This window comes from Podarcis gaigeae, assembly GCF_964106915.1.
Source record: "Podarcis gaigeae genome assembly, chromosome: 7".
Taxonomy (NCBI): domain Eukaryota; kingdom Metazoa; phylum Chordata; class Lepidosauria; order Squamata; family Lacertidae; genus Podarcis; species Podarcis gaigeae.
In genome coordinates this window covers 48501083-48522102 of record NC_139683.1, presented here as the reverse complement: position 1 = coordinate 48522102, position 21020 = coordinate 48501083, and the positions used below count along the sequence as shown (strand labels likewise).

The following is a 21020-nucleotide window of genomic DNA, read 5'->3' as shown; positions in this document are numbered from 1 at the left end:
GGCCTAGGGAGAAAAGTTTATATTACTGTTGTTAAGTAAATGTTCAGTACAAAACCAATTGCATGATAGCCTGTGCAACATAATAAACAACAAACTTTCCCAAAAAATTACAATAATGCAAATGTACTATATAGCTGCATATTGTCATTATAGCTTTCTCTTTTTTTAAAAAAAGTAATTTGTATTCTTTTTCAATTAAAAACCTTCCAATTAATGACAAATCAATTCCAATCATACCAAATCATAATACAAACAATACAGCCAATTAAACATTCTAAATTAAAAATAAATAAATTCAGAAGGGGGCTTCCCATGTTCTGGATATCGAGAGATAATGTCCTTCATTTGTTTTCTGCTTTCATTCCAAAACATGATGGATACAGAGGCGGATCTTATAAAATAATAAAGCTTACGTTCAGGGCCCCTGATGCTGGAGGGGCCCCAGAAGCAACTTTAGTCCACATTGCTTAACATTTTGGGGGTGCAGTAGACCCAATCTGAATCATACAACTCAAAGTGATTTTTTGTTGTTGAATATATTTCTACAATTCCAAAGTTTGAGAGTCAGTAGCAAAGATGTTGTAAAGGTTTGGTGATATGTCATGGAGCAACCCCATTGATGAATATAACAGTGGTTACCCAGACCATGTTGCTGGTTGTGAAGGGGCCCGCATAACAATTCAAGCTTCAGGGTCCCAAAAATGTATGTCTGACACTGGATGGATAATGATAATTATTCCAGATGGTACATTGAAGCTGTTAGTAAAGTGACTAGTATTTCTATATCTGTCTCTAACACGTAGTTCTTAAGCTAACCTAGAGGCAAGTTTTAGGGTCAAAGGCAGAGCTTTCCAAACTTTTCATGTTGGTGACACATTTTTTAGACATGCATCATTTCGCAACACAGTACAGTGGTACCTCGGGTTACATACGCTTCAGGTTACACACTCCGCTAACCCAGAAATAGTGCTTCAGGTTAAGAACTTTGCTTCAGGGTGAGAACAGAAATCGGGCTCCGGCGGCGCGGCAGCAGCAGGAGGCCCCATTAGCTAAAGTGGTGCTTAAGGTTAAGAACAGTTTCAGGTTAAGTATGGACCTCTGGAAGGAATTAAGTTCTTAACCTGAGGTACCACTGTAATTAAGTTTTACTAGCAAACTGGAGGTTAAACTAACCCCTTTCCAGCCCCGGGAGGAGTGCAGGGAGCATTCGCATGACAGATCTACACACAGCCGGCACAATAACGTGTCACAACACACAGTTTGGTCTAAGGGTAAAATAAACACAGTACTAGGTTGTAGCTAAGTCCTATTTGGAGTAGACCCATCAAAAGCAGTGGAAGTAAAATATTCCTAGTTTTAATTGTTGAGATTCTTCTTATCCAGGATAGTAGCAGGGAACTCCCCAACCCAAGGCCCTGTTCTATGTCATTGAACACTTCCTCATGATTTGTTTTTAAACCAACTGTGTTGTATCTTCTATGAGAAAGATTCCTTTGTATTTTATTGATTTTGCCAACTATGGTAAAACTGCTACATTGTTTTATGGGTTTGTTTATTGCATTTTTTTTAAAAAAAAATCTGGATGCCTATATTTTAATGTTTATGCAACTTTTTAAAAACTTTGTAATCTACTTAGAGAAGCCCATTTAGGAATTAAGCAGTAAATAAATAAATACTTTGTTGCTGTTTAAACAGGTAACAGAATTTTTTAAAAAAGAAAAAAGGAACTTAATAGCAATCTTGCATTTAGGACAAGATGGAAGTATTAAGCTGTTTTGTCCCAGCCAATCTTGATATCCATTGCTCCTAGTTCTTTCGATGCTTATAAATAGGCCACAAAAATAAATGGACTATTCTTGTCAGCTGAATTAAGAACTAAGGATCAAAGTAAACCATTCCAAATTTTGGCAGGCCTAGCTTTAAATAATCCAAAATTGGTTAGGCAGAAAAGTATGTTTCAGCGACATAAATATGAAAGCTTTCATAAGCATAGACGATGCATGTTGAAGTCTGATAAGTTAAATCTGCTTTCTTCTCTGAAACTGAAACACAATTATTGCTTTTGATTATGGACTCACTATGGGGTTTTATATTTGGGTGGTCAGTGTGTCTGGAAAGAGAGGGAAATTTTATTATGCATGCATGCATTTGGGTATCCTATTATCACTGCTGAAGTATATAAGCTACTAATAACAAACAAGTTTCCTTTTTTAAAGCAAGAAAGAAAAGAAAACACTCAAGTTTTAAACGAAGTAAATAAAGACTATAAATGCCTTCACATCTATTATTTCATTTAACTCTATAATAACTGTGAGATAAAAATACTGTACCATTGTATATTGTACTACTTTACTATTGTACTAAATATCCAGATTAAGGACACTAGTTCATTTGCTATTCTGCAGGAAATAACATAGCTCATGAAACTTGTTTTTATCATGTGTGAAGAGGGAGCAGCAACAGCAGCACAGAAACTGTTGATCAGCCCAGGAAGGAAGAGAGACTGCTGGGAAGCCAAGTGTTAAAGCAGAGCTTTCCAAACCATGTGTTGCAACATATTAATGTGTCAGCTGCAGTGTTTAAGTGTGTCATGCGAATGCTCCCCGCACTCCTCCCGGGGCTGGAAAGGGGTTAGTTTAACCTCTGCTTTGCTAGTAAAACTGAATTACTGTGTTGAGAAATGATGCATGTCTAAAAAGTGTGTCACCAACATGAAAAGTTTGCAAATGTCCGTGTTAAAGGGACAACATTAAGCGAGGTGACCCACATAAGTATAAAAGAACCACATTCAGGGCAGCAGAAGTGGGTCCTAAGGCTCACCATCAGGCAGAGAGCAAAAGAAAGGAGAGGCAGCAGGTGTGGTGGATTGGAAGTCTCCAGTGCCTGGAAGAAGCATGTGCAAAGAGATGTGCAGCTACTGGCATGGGCAGGTCTAGTAAAGTTGGACGGCAGAGATGCAGACCTCCCGGCCAAACTCTGTAAAGGGAATGAGAATCTGGGCAGAGATCTGAAATCAGGAGAATTAGAAGCTGGACCAGGAAGGCAGCAGAAGGGGCAGACCTTTACACAACATAGGTTTACTGGCCTGTACTTCACCAGCTAGACGAAGCAATGATCGGCAGGAGTTTAAGGATCTCTGGTATTAATTAGACCAGTGGCAGGCCATGGGCCAGTGGTGTGGGCCTGCCACAATGGTGCAATAAGAGAGGATGGCAAGGAATGATCACTTCTGGCATACCAGCTGAAGCTAGTAGAAGATACTCCTAGCCAAGGAGGTCACTTGGCCTTCTAATGACAAAGATAGATAAAGGAATGCCCCAACGTGAGAACCACCACATTATACAGCTGGCTCATTTTTTAGCTTGTGATCTGCTACATATATGTACTGCTGTCATATATGTACTGTACAGGTGTCACCTGCTACTGCATTTATGCATCTTATACTTCCAACCCAAATGCAGAACTTTACATTCACCTCTGTTAAGATCATCTTTAATCCTGTTTCTGTCTTACATAAGCTACACGAACCAATTTTGTGTCATTTAAAAAACAACAGCCCTTAAATATAACTGCAGAAACTGTCATGTTTTGCAGATTATTATTATTAGTATTTATTATTATTTGTTAAATTTGTATACTGCTCTTCACTCACAAGATTCACAAGAACACAGAATGCATAAAAAATTAAGAACAAAACCCCTCCCAAATAATTTTCCATTTTGTGAAATTCAGCGTATTTCTCCTCCCTGCGCACACTGTTCTGGAACTTCTCCCAGGGGAAGACTGCTGCAATAAAGGGAGTCCTTGTACTGGCTTCTGCTGGTGGAATGGGTTACTTGAATCCAGACCATTATTAATAAAAGGGCCAAGAGTTATTTAAGTATAACTGATCCTATACATGGCTTGCAACACTCTGCTTAGAAAAGAAAAGGGAACATGCTTAATAGTGATGGAAACATAACTTCATGTGGGCACATAGCAGGAAACAGTATCTTCTTCAGAGAGCTGAAGTCAGTGTAATAGATGAGTAAAGGTCTATGTTGTGTACACACTTCTCACAGTCATCAGGTTTTTGTAGTCCTTCAAAGGTCGATGAAACCCTTTTCACCAGAAGCAGTGGGCCAAAAGAAATAGTTATGCATGCTAGAGGACATATCATATCTTTAGCCTGGTTGGCAGAACTTTGAATCTATATCTGCTAAGTCTAAGGGTTTACACTCCATACTACACAGGCTCTGATATAAATGGATATGCAGGCAACAACCATTTTGTGTGTGCCCCACACACAAAGGTCTACCCTGCCCCATCTTCTGGCCACTTGCGGTTTGTGGCGATGGACGCACATCAATTGGTCGTTGCTGGATTGTGTGACTGAACATTTCTTCCATATTTTTAATGGTGCTACACTAAAATCAGGTCCTTTATATACAAGATTTCTGTGTGTGTGTGTGTGTGTGTGTGTGTGTGTGTGTGTGTGTGCATGTGTATGGATACTTTATTTAAGAGAAAAGAAAGGTAACAAATCCTATAAATGTGTGATGATTTGTGAAAAAATACTGTCTAGCATTTTTTTCGTGTTTAGCTGCCAGGTTAAAAAAAAAGTTAACTCCAAGCTGTCAACTTTGCATTTCATCACAGTTGACACAACATCTTGAATGCAACATATGAAGCGCATTAGTCAAAATAAAATAAAGCTGTAGCAAACACGTTAGTTGTTTGATTTCTTGGAAATTGTTTTGCTGCCTTATCAGTCAGAAAACAACTGGTTAAAAACACAAATTTCATTTGCTCATGGAAAGCTGTGTTGGATGTCTGCCTGAGAGATGTTTTACATCAGACTATCCCTCAGATGCCTGCCAAACAGGAAATAGGGAAGCAGTTTAACATTGCACTGTCCCTGATCCTCCCTGCTTCAGTGAAGAGCAAAATTAGCTTTTCATTCCTGCCACTTCCCCCTTCTCTATGAGAACAAAGAAGGGGGGCTGGCTTGCCACCCTAAATGCTTACTGCTGAAAATGTGCTGGCAGAGATAACTTGTCAGCTCCATAGAACAAAGGGAATAAATAGATTTACTTTCAATACATGACCTCACTTAGTAAACTCCTGCCTTTGTTTTTGCTAAGCAATTACAATTCCTGCAGTCCAAAGGTGAATTATACCTAATCATAAACTCTAATTCACAAAACTTATTTTAAAAAGAGAAAAGAATTTACTGATACCAATGTGGTTATTTAATGCAATTATGTGAACAGAAAAAGAAAATAATCCCATCAAACAAAAAAAAGTTCACTGCCGTTCTGGATCGTTTTTCTTGCGTCCCCTTGTCTCCATGTAGCACTTCCATGTGACTACATTTTTGCATGCATGCCACTTTCAAATTCACACTTAGGCTCATAAAGAAGAATTTATGAGGTTAATGTCAACGAGAGCACCTACATGAAAATGATTTAAAGTGAGCAAGATTGAAAATTGGGCTCATACAGTAATGAAGTTGTTTGTACGGGGTTATTTTTCAAGGCCCACGATCCTGAGCCCATTTATTTCACAAGGGCTTCTACTGCCTCACAGTAAATCAGTTCCCAGTTGGAACCAATATTGTGCTCTATTTTCGTTCTCAGAATCTGTTAGTATTTTTAGCAGCGGTGACTGAATCTCATTGATATGGCTTGAGTAAAGGGTCTGTTTACTGTTGGCCATGTACACATATATAAGGGGCCGCTGCTATTCTGAAGTCATGAACCAGTTATAGCTCCCTCTTAGCCTTTTCTCCATTCCAGGCAGTATACGCTATGCCCAGGGAACATAAAAAATGAAAGCACCGTAATCCGGAGGTTACAAAAATAAATGTTTGGTGTGTCAGTTGTGGCATTTTAGTTGTGTTTTAATGCCCTGCTACAGCATGTAAAGGAACATGGTAGATAGGCTAAGGTTTGCACAACATTTTGCTAATATGAAACTAGGCGAATACATGGTACATTTATGCAGCTAATGAAGAGATGAGCTTAGATATGAAAACCTGTGGAGGATCTAGGTCCCTAAGTACCTCATTTACAGAAAAAGCTGTCGGGCTTGGAAAGGTTAAAGCTGTCTAGCACTAAATGAGACTCTGACTGCAATTCTCAGCACACTTCCTGGGAGTAAGTTACACTAAGCTCAATGGGACTTATTTGCAAGTCCTGTACACATGCTTGGGATTGCACTACATGGAATCTACTAAACTAAAATGAATCAGATCAAAATGAACAGCAGATCTGCTATAGTCCCCTTTTAATTCAACTACACTGAAATACAAAATGGATTTGTGACCACCATTCATTAGTACTTAAACACTGTAAAACAGCAATCTGAAACAAACAGGCACAGCACATGAAAAGCCTCCTTTTATTTCATTTTGGGCTTGAATTTTCAGATTATAAATGAGAGGGTTTATTTATGTGTTTGCTTTTCAGCAGCCTGTTTTTGCTCCATGTAAACGTGGAAGCAATGATTTAAGAAAAGAAGGCATGTAGTTTACTGCTTGCACGTGGGTATATGGAGCTAAGAATACAAAATACTGAGCAGACTGAACACAGTAGGGGTACCAACAACCTGTGGAGCTGTATAAGTCATCCTACTGGAAGGTTATTTTTTAACTGCAAACTTGTTCTACACCATAAAATAATTCTTTGACATGGTAACAACTATTCTGCAGTGAAGGTGGCAGCAAGTGACAAGTATCTTACTCTACAGAAGCAACCCTCCCAGATACTTTAAAAAAAAAAAACCATGGAGAGGATAGAAATTATATGGAACAAGATATAATTATAGACAAGGTGAGTCTAGCAATAAAAAGCCTTAAAATGTGCATGCTACAGACCCAGATGAGTCTAAAATAGCCCCCCTACCATTATACACACACCAGCTACTTATGGACAACTTAGTTTAGTTTAGTGATGGAGCTCTAACTAATAAGCATTCTTCAGGATGGAGCAATTAGAACAAGTACTACTGCTAAGAAATAAAATAAAATAAAAAGAGCGAGTATCAGTTATGGAATTAAATCCAAAAGGCTAGATGAATTTGAAATTTTACATTTAAATGAACTGTATTAGCTACAACAAATATCCTGGAATCAAACAATAATTATGCTCAAAAGGCCATGCACACTGAGAATTAGCAGATATTCTAAGTATAGAAGCAGAATGTCTTCAGAAGTCTGACTTTGTACTGAACAGTATCATTTCTGTCAGGGAACTGCCATCGGAGGGACAGGTGGTGGAGAGGCTCCAGGAGAATAGGAGAGACTCTACAGCAGAAGAAGGAACCAGTAGGGGGAGAGCAGGAGTTCCAGCGGAAAGGGAATCGGGGGAGAGGCTCTGGGATACTTCTAGTGAGAACAGTGAGGAGGTAACAAGACCCCCTTTAGCAACCCCCACCCCTCGCTGGAAGCTGTCACGCAGAGAGTCCAGGAGGCGTATGTCCGTCAAACAGCTTTTATGTTGGAGTAAGTTCCGTAGACGCCCACTGTCGGATTCTACCAGCGACTGACGGAGTCATGCTTTGGGGGCTCCGTTAGTGCCTAGGTTTGGGTGACCAGCCAAACCCCAGAGGGATCAAGCTTTTACGCACAAGCAGCTCATTATCCCATCACAGCAATCCGACAGTCTTTGAAAGCAGCTTGTGCAAGCAGAGGGCATCATGAGCGAACCAGCTGGAACCGGAGGAGCTGGAGCTGGAGCAGGTCCAAGCCTGGAAGAAAGGTACAGGGCGTTGAAGGTCCAGCTCGCGCTGCAAACGGCGAGGCACGAGGAGAGGAGGGCTCAAGATGCGGATAAGGGAAAAACCACCCCACTTGCCAGAAAGGTGCCTGGATTGGTGCAGAAATTTGGGGGGGGATCCCAGGAACTATCAAGCCTTTAGGACAGAGATGCAATATGCTCTCAATCTGCTGTTTGATGACTTCCCCGATGAGAACTCTAGAGTGGCGTACGTGATTGGCCATCTAGAGGGAGGGGCGAGGGACTGGATTAGGCCCCTGATGGCAGCCAATAATGAAATCTTAAAGGACACAATGAAATTTTTTCGCGCCATGGACTTGATGTTTTCCAGCGAGATTGAGCAAGGGGTGGTGTGCAGGCAGTTAATGGCGTGTAAGCAGGGGAGCCGATCTGTACGTGAGTACTGGACTGAGTTCACCATGCTGATTCATAGACTGGGGTGGGACCTTGCGAGTGAACCTATTCAAATGCTGTTTGAAGAAGGGCTCTCTCCGTCAGTGAAAGATGAACTTTCCCGGGCGCCTAGGGCGGAGTCTATGGACCATCTGACTAAATCTGCGCTGTCCATAGGAGCGCGCCAGGAAGCCAGAGCTTTGGAAAAGCGGGAAGGAAAGGGGGAACGTTGGAAGGACTTCCGCATTCCGGAGATTCCGGAGCAGCCTTTCCCGCCAGCAGAGCCGATGGAACTTGGAACAGCGCACGCGCGCGCAGTTTCAAACACCAGTGAGGGGCGGAAGAAGGAGGGAAAGAGCGCCAAGAGATGTTATCTCTGCCAACAGCCAGGTCACTTTGCCAGAGTCTGTCCGCAAAGGAAGGAATGGCAAGGGATGGCGGGAACTGTTGGGGGAAAGGAGGAAGAAGAAATCAAGGAGCAAGTAAAAGCCAACGCCTGGTTGCCAACATCAGGGCACAGCAGCCAGGCCAGGGAGTAGTGAATGTGCCCACGCCGGAACCTCCAAGACCAGCGCTTGTGATAGAGGTGTTGCTGGAACTGGCAAACGGACACCCACTAAAGATAAAAGCGCTATTGGATTCAGGTAGTTCCTGTAATTTCATGAGTAAGGAGTTTGCAGCTGAACACCAGATACAGACTATCCCATTAAGTAAGCCTTTGCAGGTTACCACGATTGATGGGAGGGAACTGTTGGGAGGAGAAGTGAGCCAACAGACTGTACCAATGATAATGAGGGTGGCAAGACACACAGAACTGATAGCGTTTAACGTAGCCACCTTGGGAGGAGCTCCTATTATCTTGGGAATGAGCTGGCTGGCACTACACGATCCGCTAGTAGGCTGGCATCAGAGAGTGGTTTCCTTTGGATCAGCACATTGCCTAGAACACTGCAAGGAGGGAGAGGCTCAGGCAGGGGCCAGGGCCACTCTAGCAGGGATGGAAGTGATGGACAAGGGGAAGGTGCCGCCACAATACGCTGACTTGATTGACGTCTTTAGCGAAAAGGAAGCAGATAAACTGCCCCCGCACAGACCCTTTGACTGTCAAATTAACTTACTCCCAAGAGCACAATTGCCAGTGGGCAAGCTGTATGCAATGTCAGACAGTGAGATGCAGGAGTTAAGGGAGTTCATTGACAAGAACCTCAAGCGAGGTTTCATCAGAGAGTCACGAGCGGTGGGGGGCAGCCCAGTGTTCTTTGTGGACAAAAAAAAAACTGGTAAACCCAGGCTTGTGTGTGATTTCAGGGGCCTAAATGCAGTGTCAGAACCAGTGACGTTCCCTATGCCTAGAATTGATGACATTCTGACACGGGTGAGAAAAGGGAAAATTTTTACCAAGTTGGACCTTAGAGGGGCATATAACTTGATACGTGTGAGAAAGGGGGATGAGTGGAAAACCACAATGTTCACCCCCTTGGGGGCCTTTGAGTACCTCGTTATGCCCTTCGGTCTACAGGCGGGCTCGGCCTGTTTTCAATCGTTCATGAATCACGTCCTGGGGCCATTGCTCTACAAGAACTGCGTAGCGTTCTTAGATGACGTCCTTGTATATTCAGAGAATGAGGAGCAGCATGTGCGAGATGTAAGAGAAGTACTGAGCAAACTGCGAGAAAATCGGCTGTGGGTGAAACTGGAGAAGTGTCAGTTTCATACCAGGGAGGTGGAATTCCTGGGGTACCGGTTGTCTGACAAGGGATTGGCCATGGATCCCAGCAAGGTTCAAGCGGTACTGGAATGGAAAACACCAAAGACCAAGAAGGACGTGCAAAGATTCCTGGGCTTCGGAAACTTCTATAGGAAGTTCATCCAAAACTTTGCCCATTTAACAGCGCCCATCACGGATTGTCTTAGCAGCAAGAAAAAATTTGTTTGGACGGAAGAAGCGCAGCGGGCGTTCGAACACTTAAAGCAGGTGTTTGCGTCGGAAGAGCAACTGTTGCACGTAGATCTACAACAACCAATGAGGGTGGAGACTGACGCGTCAGACCGAGCGGTGGGGGCCGTGCTTCTCCAGCCGGGAAAAGATACGTCCGAATGGAGACCGTGTGCGTTCTTCTCGCGGAAGTTGAACAAATCCGAGAGGAACTACACAGTATACGACCGAGAACTGCTCGCCATTCATGAAGCATTCCGGAGATGGCGGCACTTGCTGATTGGGGCGCAGCACAAGGTTCAGGTCCGAACTGACCACAAAAATCTGGAATACTGGAGAACAGCACGAGTGCTGAACCAGAGACAAGTGAGATGGGCCCAGGAGTTCTCCAAATTCCACTTTGAGATTCGTTACGTGCCAGGCTCCGAGAACGTGAGGGCGGACGCTCTCTCCAGGAAACCTGAGTACTTAGAGGGGGAGGGAGCGCCTGAGGCAAGGCATGTAATCCCTGAAGACCGCTGGGTGTGTGGGGCGGCATTGGTGGGGCAGAGGGAACTGATAGAGGGTACTGAGAACGATGAATACGCCCAAGAGAAATTCAGAGAACTCAGGAGGACAGAGGAGAACACAGGGGGGTTTGAAGAAAAGAACGGGGCGTTGTATTACAAAGGGGCACTGTACATACCAGATGGGGAACTGAGGGGCAGAGTACTCAAGCAGTTGCATGACAGCCCCACAGCGGGGCATTTTGGATAGCACAAAACCATGTGGTTGGTTACCAGAGAGTTTTGGTGGCCCAAGGTGAGGGAGGACGTACGGGAATATGTCAGGGGTTGCGACAGGTGCCAGCGAGCGAAAGGGGAGAGGGTGGCGCCAGCGGGGCTATTACAACCCTTACCCACACCAGAAAGGCCATGGGAGGCAGTATCCATAGATTTTATGACGGACCTGCCAAAATCCAAGGGCAAAACAGCTGTCATGGTGGTGGTAGATCTATTAACTAAGATGTGTCATTTTATAGCCTGTTCCCATGCGGTCACCGCGGAGGAAACCGCCAAGTTATTTGTAGAGCATATTTTCAGGTTGCATGGCGCCCCCTTGAGGGTGGTCAGCGACAGAGCGAAACAGTTTACTTCCAGGTTCTGGAGGAAACTTATGAGCTTACTGCACATGGAACTCAATTTCTCAACTGCCCGGCACCCAGAAACAAATGGGCAAGCGGAAAGGGCAAACGGGATTTTACAACAATACCTGAGGTGTTATGTAAAAGACAGAGAAAATGATTGGGTAGATAAGTTACCTCTGGCAGAATTTGCCTACAACAACGCGGAGAACGTGTCCACAGGGATGAGTCCTTTTCTGGCAAATTATGGGTGTCATCCCCGGGCATTTCCAGGAGAAGGAGGGGAGAGGTGGAGCGTGCCGGCGGCGGAACACTTTTTTGAAGAGATGGAAGCGATCCACCGTCAGCTTCAACTTAACTTAGAGAAAGCCAAGGAAGAATATAAGAAACAAGCAGACAGAAATAGGAGGGAAGGTGAAACTATAAGGGTGGGAAACCGGGTGTGGCTATCCACCCAAGAACTACCGTTCAAGGGAGGGAGCAAGAAATTGAGACCCAAAAGATTGGGACCCTTTGAGGTCATACAGCAGGTCAACCCAGTAACATTCAAACTCAGACTGCCCAGTCACATGAAATTGCACCCAGTATTTCACAGGTCATTACTGTCGCCGTACCGAGAGGGACGTGAGTGGGGGGGAGCGTGAGAGAGAGGTCACCCAAACGCCCGTGATAGAAGAGAGAGAACGCGACATGAACGTGGCAGGAATCATTGATTCCAGGTGGAAGGGGAATCAGGTGGAATATCTGGTAGAATGGGAGGGGGAAGTTGAGTCGGAAAACACTTGGGTACCAGCAGAGTTAGTCAAGGACGAGGTTTTAATAGAAACATTTCATCAGCGTTTCCCAAAAAAACCGCAACCCGTGGCACGATTTAGAAGGGAACACTTTGGGACCACCGATGAGGAAGGGGAGTTTGAAGGGTTCCCAGAGTCAGGGGTGGGTGAGGAAGCCGACTCCGATGAAGAAGAGGAAGACGAGGAGAGAGACGGTACGCCGTGGTTAGAAGTGTTTGAATCCTCGGACGACGAGGAGAGTTCCTTCCGGGGCTTTCCACCCTCACCGCCAGTGGGAGAGGAGGCGGGGGGGTGAAGGGGGCCCTGGAGGGGAGGTGGATGTCAGGGAACTGCCATCGGAGGGACAGGTGGTGGAGAGGCTCCAGGAGAATAGGAGAGACTCTACAGCAGAAGAAGGAACCAGTAGGGGGAGAGCAGGAGTTCCAGCGGAAAGGGAATCGGGGGAGAGGCTCTGGGATACTTCTAGTGAGAACAGTGAGGAGGTAACAAGACCCCCTTTAGCAACCCCCACCCCTCGCTGGAAGCTGTCACGCAGAGAGTCCAGGAGGCGTATGTCCGTCAAACAGCTTTTATGTTGGAGTAAGTTCCGTAGACGCCCACTGTCGGATTCTACCAGCGACTGACGGAGTCATGCTTTGGGGGCTCCGTTAGTGCCTAGGTTTGGGTGACCAGCCAAACCCCAGAGGGATCAAGCTTTTACGCACAAGCAGCTCATTATCCCATCACAATTTCTATTAAATAAATACTAGTGGGAGTTATTTGCCTATATGTTCCAGGGTGAAGCAAACACCCAGACCCCTTGCTTTTTCCTGTAAGACCTATTGCAGTCGTTAAGAGTCGTCAACAGGCTCATCACAGCTATCTGCCAATCACCCATTCCCACCAGCCTTCTGAGTAATACCCCTCCCCACCTTCTCACTATATAGAAGGGTCTGGAAACTTCTGTTTCAGTGTATCTGAAGAAGTGTGCATGCACACGAAAGCTCATACCAAGAACTAACTTAGTTGGTCTTTAAGATGCTACTGGAAGGGAAAAAAATTTGTTTTGACCCAGACACTAAAATTATTTCTTTAGAATTCATGATAATGGAATAACTTTAGTATACCCATCAACAGCTCATATATTTATTTATTTTTATTTGTATATCACATTTTGTTTAAATTATTTTCATTTGTTTATTAAATCTTACCCTTACTCCCAAAGGACCAGAAGTTTCACAAGGGAATCTTACTATATGCATAAAAATGTAATGCTGTCATCACTCAGCCTCAAAATGCTACTAAAATATATACTTATTAATAATGCTAAGCCTATAGAAAAAGTAAAATGAACAACACATTTCAGTTGATGACAACCTTCCTGGGGCACCAAGTTCTCCTGTCACATACCAAGCTTGACAGGATGGAATTCCCACCTGGTGAGTCTTGTCTTCTTGGAAAGATGAGGAAATGTCTCTTCATCACTTTCTTTTACCTACCTGGGTTGTTGGAAAGTATTAATGACTCATTATACAAGAGTTTAAAATGTAAATGTTCTTGTCTACATCCTGAAATAACTTGTTTCCAAGGCTGCTATAAATACATAATCGATTAGCCTGCCAGGGATTGTTTTCAAAGGGAAAACACGAAAAGATGCTGCTTTTACATGTTTTACCAATGGCCTGTTTTACTGTATGCATTTGTGATTTATTTTTATTCTTCTTGTAAGCCATCCCAAGAACTTGGTCATAGGACAGTACATGAATGCCTTATCAAACAGTCAAACAAATAGACAAACACACTGACTGATGTCAAAATTGAACCAAGTGCACACCTGTTAAATAAGGTTAGAATGCCTTATTCAGCAGTGATTCACATGAAATATTTTAGTCTGTGTCATATATGTAAGAAAAGAACAAACAAGCAGTACCTGATAGAAATTTGGCCAAAAGGTGCTAATTGCCAATTCTACCCTGTTCCAGGTTCCTGTAGGACCTCCGGACATATTCCACACTGGGCTACCAAGCTGACCGTTGTTGACTTTCACATAAACATTTAATATGCCAGGATTGGATCCACTCTTGCTGGAAACATAAAAATTGAAATCGATGCAATGAGTGTCATTTTCTTTCAGGTGTGGTAGCAAAAGATGGGCTCTTTGTCCAAACTTTTCGGTGGTGTTCACCAACATGAAAGATCCTGAAGGAAACAAAAAATAAAAATAAAAATAAGACCAGTCACTTGCTGAACAATTTCCTTCCCTCCAAGAAATGCATTTTTGTGCAACTAAAAAGAAAACATTACTAGCAATTGTTTAATAGCTTTTTTACAATGGTCTCAAAATCTAGAAATACGCCAGGTTCAAATTAGATTGGATTAGTTTGAAAAGAGGCAGTTAACAATTAAAAAATGGATAGGTTCATTCCTGATGCCGATCCAAATTCATGTGGAGGTTTCAAAAGTTTGGTGTGCCCAGAAGAGAGCCAAAGTCTAGCAGAGCTGCCTTTTGCAGCTGGCATTTAGAGTGCTCAATACAAGGGCAAAAGTAGGTGAAATCATCCATCACACAGCACCTTTAGGGCCCCAGCAGTGGGTGGGCTTTGCCCCCTCTAGTCTTGTCTTTGCAGTCATTTTAAATCTCCTCTATCAAATCTACTGGAGCAACAGTGCTGCACTAGGAAATACAGCTACACCCCCCCCCCCAATCCTCAAATCCTGAGTTTTGCTGGTAAAGTCTCTTCACAACTAAATGTAGCTCCACAGACTTTCATGTCATGGGTGGGCTTCCTCCCATCCACCCTGCTTGGATTTTACATGGGTCTGTGAGAGGTAGCCTGGGATTATGGAAGACTTGTGAGCCTTCCACAATCCTGGTTGCCTTTAACAAATAGGTGTGCTTTTAAGGAAAGGCTTGGGACTAGGTAGATAGAATGTGAATCTTATTTAAATCCAGAAAGCATTTGAGCCCTTTGGGGTTCTCTTCCAAGTCCAAGCTTGTATAAGTTTCAACATCACATCAAAATGCCATATGAAAACCAGTGCTACATTGAGTTCTAGCCTCCTCCTTCTGCACAGCCAGGAGGATAACATTTGTTTTCCTTTACAAGCTTCTTGTTTCATCTGAACTGGGATCATGACTTAGCATTAACTGGGTCTAGTTGCAGAGCAAGCCACCTTCAAACCACTGTATTTTATCAATACAGAAAATCTTTTCAAAGGAGTTTAAATTATTTGAAGAAAGTAGTACAAAAACGGAAGAGGGACAAAATTTAGGACAGTGGCTGTAAGAGGGAGATAAAAAAATAGATAAGGTTTTTGGGTTAGTTTGATTAAAAATAGCAGTGATGCATGAGTACATTGAGGAAAGGCTTATCAGGAAAGAGTGAAATTATTCAAAGTTCAATTGAAAATATCAATGAGAAACTGGATGAGCAAGACTAACTTCTGTTAGTGTTAAACCACAACCCTTGGAGTGTACATAATGACATGCTTAAGAGAAAGCAAAGTGAAAACGTTTCCAAACTCCTTCTCTCACCCATGCAGGAGGGAAGGTGAGAGCCCACAAGCCCAGGAAGAGGTTTGGATCATGTATTGCTAAATCATGGCCTACCATTATATCCTAAAGCAACCAATGGCATCTTCCTGGAGTATATTTCTCTAGGAAGAGTGTGGTAAAGATTTGTAGTAGCACTATCCCAATAGACCACAATACCTTGCAGCATTCAGTGATTAATTTTTTTTTAAATAAAATCTAGCAATTGCTAAATATATATAAAAAATCCATCCTAGTATGGCCACATTTAACACATAAATGTTTAAAAGGTAAAGGTAAAGGTACCCCTGCCCGTACAGGCCAGTCTTGACAGACTCTGGGGTTGTGCGCCCATCTCACTTAAGAGGCCAGGGGCCAGCGCTGTCCGGAGACACTTCCGGGTCACGTGGCCAGCGTGACATCGCTGCTCTGGCGAGCCAGAGCCGCACACGGAAACGCCGTTTACCTTCCCGCTGGTAAGCGGTCCCTATTTATCTACTTGCACCCGGAGGTGCTTTCGAACTGCTAGGTTGGCAGGCGCTGGGACCGAGCAGCGGGAGCGCACCCCGCCGCAGGGATTTGAACCGCCGACCTTTCGATCGGCAAGTCCTAGGCGCTGAGGCTTTAACCCACAGCGCCACCTGCGTCCACACATAAATGTTTACTTTCAAGCAAATAAAAGAGTCGGTTTACATCAGTTCTGATCTAACTACCCCTAGCATCTTGCCAAGATTTAAACTGAAAAAATATATTATTTTCAAATAATAAGAAATATTTTTTAAAAATCATGTGAAGTAACTCTTTATGCGCTGAAGAAAAGGTCATAATGTGAATACATGTGCAGCCATCAGCTTTCAAAAGCTTGACTTAATGAGTAAATATTGTATGACCTGGAATGTATGGATAATAATCAGAGGAATAAGGCAAGACATTAACTGTCAAATCCAGCTTGCAAAAGACCTTTGAGACTTTCTCGTTTAAAGAGAAAAAGCAAGTATTAAGGAACTTCAGAGTAAACAGAAGAAATCCTTTGGGCTCCATTTAGAGAAGTGATGTGATTTGCGTTTTATAAGAAAAGTGAATCTTTAATGGGAACTAAATTAAGTTACAGTATGTCATTTAGATGAATTGTTTTGGCTGCTGAGTTATAAAATAGACAATGAGTCTAAGTCATGAGAAAACAACTTACTGAATTTTAAAGAAATCTGTCTTTTAACAATTTATGAATCTAAATTATTTTGGTGATATCATGCACCTTGACCAAAATACAACCACATCTAATGTCTTTTTAACCAGGTTTCAAAATCAAAATATCAATGCTTCTCCGCACATAAAAATTAATTCTTAAACAGCAATAACCACATGCAAGATCCACTGCAGACAACAGAGCACAAACAACATAACTGCTGGAGAACAAACACTTCCCCGTGTGCTTTTTCCAATAGACAACACATACACAAGACACAAGGCAGTCAGCCTTGAAATGGCTCTGCTTCAGAAACCAAGCTAATAGATCACCAACTTGGAAAATGACCATTGGATCAACATCAACCCACTAAAGCCCTGCACCATTAGACATGCCTACATATCTCATTTTTACTACATAACTAGTCTACTGTAACAGACATGGTACAACACAATGTTTTGACTTTTCTCTCTATTATCATTTGTGCAGATCTATTGGCAAGTTGCTAATTGGAAGCTGCCTTAAACCATCAAGTCAGACCACTGGCCCATCTAGCTCAGAACTGTCTGCACTGGCAGGCAGTGGCTCCCAGGGTTTCAGGCTGGAGTCTCTCTCAGCCCTACCTGGAGAAGCTGAAGAGTGACCTGGTCCCTTCTGTTTGCAATGCATGTGTTCTACCACAACGATGATAAATGATAAACCACTAGTGTGCTACAGTGGAGAGAAATGAAAGTCTACATAGATCCTTCCCAGACATCTTAAGACCTAAAAACACAAATAAGTTAGGAATAGGTCCTGGTGTGTGTAGTGGAAATGGGTGTGCCTGTCAAGCAGCAATGTTCTACAGGTAAATGCAAATTAGAAAGCTTCAGTGAAAGCTTTATCAAACAAGTACTGTACTGAGAAAGAGTTGAAGGAGAAGGAGAAAGAAACTGATGAAACTAATAATACAAGTAAAGCTGGATGTTGAAGATGTTGAACGAGAAAAACGCTGCAGAGCAGAAAGACTAAAGGGATTTGAAAACCAAGAATACAGGGTCAAAGTAATTTCATGTCCCAGAAACTCAGAATATAGTATCCCTGACTGCCAACAGGAAATGGAGAATGTTTGGCTTAAAAAATTAAGATCTCTAGAAGTTATCCAACATTGTGGGAGCAGATTTCCCCTTTCTCACCCTAGCCCCCTCCCCAAAAAATCTGCTCCAGAGAGTCCCCCAACCCTTCAACTCAGATTTAGCGTACATGCAGAGCACTGCAGGGGAGAAAAGGGAAAGGAAATATCATGTTACTCAATAAGTCTGTTCCACTAGTGTGTGTTTAGTCGTTTAGTTGTGTCCGACTCTTCGTGACCCCATGGACCAGAGAACGCCAGGCACCTCTGTCCTCCACTGCCTCCCGCAGTTTGGTCAAACTCATGCTGGTAACCTCGAAAACACTATCCAACCATCTCGTCCTCTGCCGTCCCCTTCTCCTTGTGCCCTCCATCTTTCCCAACATCAGGGTCTTCTCCAGGGAGTCTTCTCTTCTCATGAGGTGGCCAAAGTACTGGAGCCTCAGCTTCACAATCTGTCCTTCCAGTGAGCACTCAGGGTTGATTTCCTTCAGTATGGAGAGGTTTGATCTTCTTGCAGTCCATGGGACTCTCAAGAGTCTCCTCCAGCACCATAATTCAAAAGCATCAATTCTTCGGCGATCAGTCTTCTTTATGGTCCAGCTCTCACTTCCATACATCACTACTGGGAAAACCATAGCTTTAACTATACGAACCTTTGTTGGCAAGGTGATGTCTCTACTTCTCAAGATGCTGTCTAGGTTCCACTAGTAGACAGGCACAATTGGATACTATCTTCTGTCTTTTTACCATGTTCAGGTGTCAATAAGACATTTTAAAAAATCATTATTATTTAGCCCTTACATCTTGAATTCCACCAATGAGAGAATTCTCACTGATGGCTGGGATATGTGGATCAGACTACCTAACCAAGCATCATTTTCTCTGGTTAGTACCTTCTCTATCTAGGCAATTATCCTGATAGGTAAAGGTAAAGGTACCCCTGTCCGTACAGGCCAGTCTTGACAGACTCTGGGGTTGTGCGCCCATCTCACTCAAGAGGCCAGGGGCCAGCGCTGTCCGGAGACACTTCCGGGTCACATGGCCAGCGTGACATCGCTGCTCTGGCGAGCCAGAGCCGCACACGGAAACGCCGTTTACCTTCCCGCTGGTAAGCGGTCCCTATTTATCTACTTGCACCCGGAGGTGCTTTCGAACTGCTAGGTTGGCAGGCGCTGGGACCGAGCAGCGGGAGCGCACCCCGCCGCAGGGATTCGAACCGCCGACCTTTCGATCGGCAAGTCCTAGGCGCTGAGGCTTTAACCCACAGCGCCACCAGCGTCCCAATTATCCTGATAGTTTCTTGCAAATGTTTGTTGCCCCTATCACAAATTAAAATATCCATCTAGTTGTGGAGCATGTTAGTTTTAATGGTTTGGGGGAGACAATTTCCAACCACGTCTTTGTCACAGCTGTGCTGTGGAGTGGGTGCAAAGGGCTGTAACCAAACTACATTGGGGTTTTGGGGGTGGAGAGATACAATAATGCACATGTGCATAACACCATCTGTGCGCATGCACCAAGATTACATGTCTGGTCAGCACTCTTGGGAAACCATCTAGTTTTTTTCAGAACACTCAGTGAGAAAGCTTGTAAATACTAAACTGTTTCCGAACTGAACAGAGGGAAGTTACACCATTTCTATTAAAAATGTTTCCAAGGGACTATACATTATCAAGTGTTATAATCTTTTTATTGCTTCAGTGTAGTTTTCTAAGCTGAGATAAGATGTGTTCTGTAAGTGCTCCTCTGCATGATTTCAGGTGCTCTGGAAGCTAATTAAGATAAGTGAAAATGACATTACAATACTGCACACGTCAAATTTTCAATCTGAACGTATGGCAGTATGAAAGACTCCTTATGCTTGTAACATACATTCATAACTAACTTAGCTTTACTAGTCTTACTTCAACATAGGCAGGAGAAATGTGATAGGGGATGAGGACATTTTAAAATGAGATGTAAGTTTTTGATGTGTTCAGCTTTGTTTAATAAATACAAGTAAAATAAAAATGGTAAATTAGGCCACTCTCTAGAAAAGTTTTCTAGGGCAAATCATCCCAATGTGCAAAGAAAAAATTTCCACAAAACCCTCATCATACAGATGCACCCATTTTTTAGAGTTCACATTGTGAAATCAACATGGTTGGTCTAGATCCATGCGCTGAGAAGCTGCACACACTGTGGACACTGTGAACCGATACTAGTGTGCATTGGGCCCATTTCACACAGATGAAATATTAAACTTGATCAAATTAACTTTGACATTTAGCAGTATGTAACAATACTAGTTAACATATCTTTTTGAAAATATAAATTATGCAACTTACTATTCTAATCTCAACTTTTAAATTGGTTATTGACTTAGGTGCTATATTCATTATTTGTCTTGTAACTTTAGGAGCTTTCTGAAGAAACAGTTTAAACAAGGGCTTTAATTACATCCAAATAACCCCTGTTTATACAAATGGCTGTTTTCTCGGAAAGGCCATGAAATCCCCAATGAGGGCATCAGTAGCAACTCACTATGATGATCAAATATTTGTATTATCTAAATGTGTACTCAGTAACTTGTGGTGTTTACATTTTATAAAGTTTACACAAGTTTATGGAAGTGAAAACAGGGTACAGTTTGTTCTTGGATATGTGATACCAATTAACTTTAAAAAAAGTGGGGACTTTAAAATCGAAACAAGAGCTTGTACAAAATAAATACTGAAATCATATGCATACATCTTTGGAACTAAATGCCACTCAACTTATTGGAACTCACATCTGACTAAGTATACTGTTAAAGATTGGGGGGCACCCTAAATCCTAGAAATAATAAATGGTAGGATTTTGATTATTTGGGATGTGATGAGAGAAATACTGGTACAAGCTGTAGAGGAATTTCCTGAGTTATCAGATGAAAACAACCTGGGGCCATTAGGAAACAATACAGGGCCATTGAGGGCCACTGACAATACAAAAGAACTGTCCTCCTCCCTTGCCCTGAGGTGTGAACAGAGACAGGGTGGGTGGGGTTGGTAGGTTGCCAGTGTAACTGGGTGTGAGGTGACAGGAGAAGAGTCTAGAGCAAGGGTTGTTGAGAAGAAGAAGGAAGAAAAAAAGATTGGTATCTGTCTTCAGTAGGCTGGCTGAAGACTGGCTGCATTGCTGTGGGGGCAAGCTCCTCTTGAAATGACCACTTTATAAGATCTGGACTC

The 21020-nt window shown here is 42.9% G+C and overlaps 1 protein-coding gene across 27 annotated transcripts in view; it reads right to left on the bottom strand.

Moving 5' to 3' along the window:
* Positions 1 to 21020, bottom strand: part of PTPRM (protein tyrosine phosphatase receptor type M) — a 413795-nt gene that overhangs the window by 250744 nt on the left and 142031 nt on the right. For all 27 annotated transcript variants that reach the window (XM_083746769.1, XM_083746763.1, XM_083746742.1 and 24 more), the window contains exon 3: positions 13913 to 14181. In XM_083746769.1, coding sequence (XP_083602895.1) covers positions 13913 to 14181 — 269 coding nt within the window. The remainder of the gene's footprint in view (positions 1 to 13912; positions 14182 to 21020) is intronic.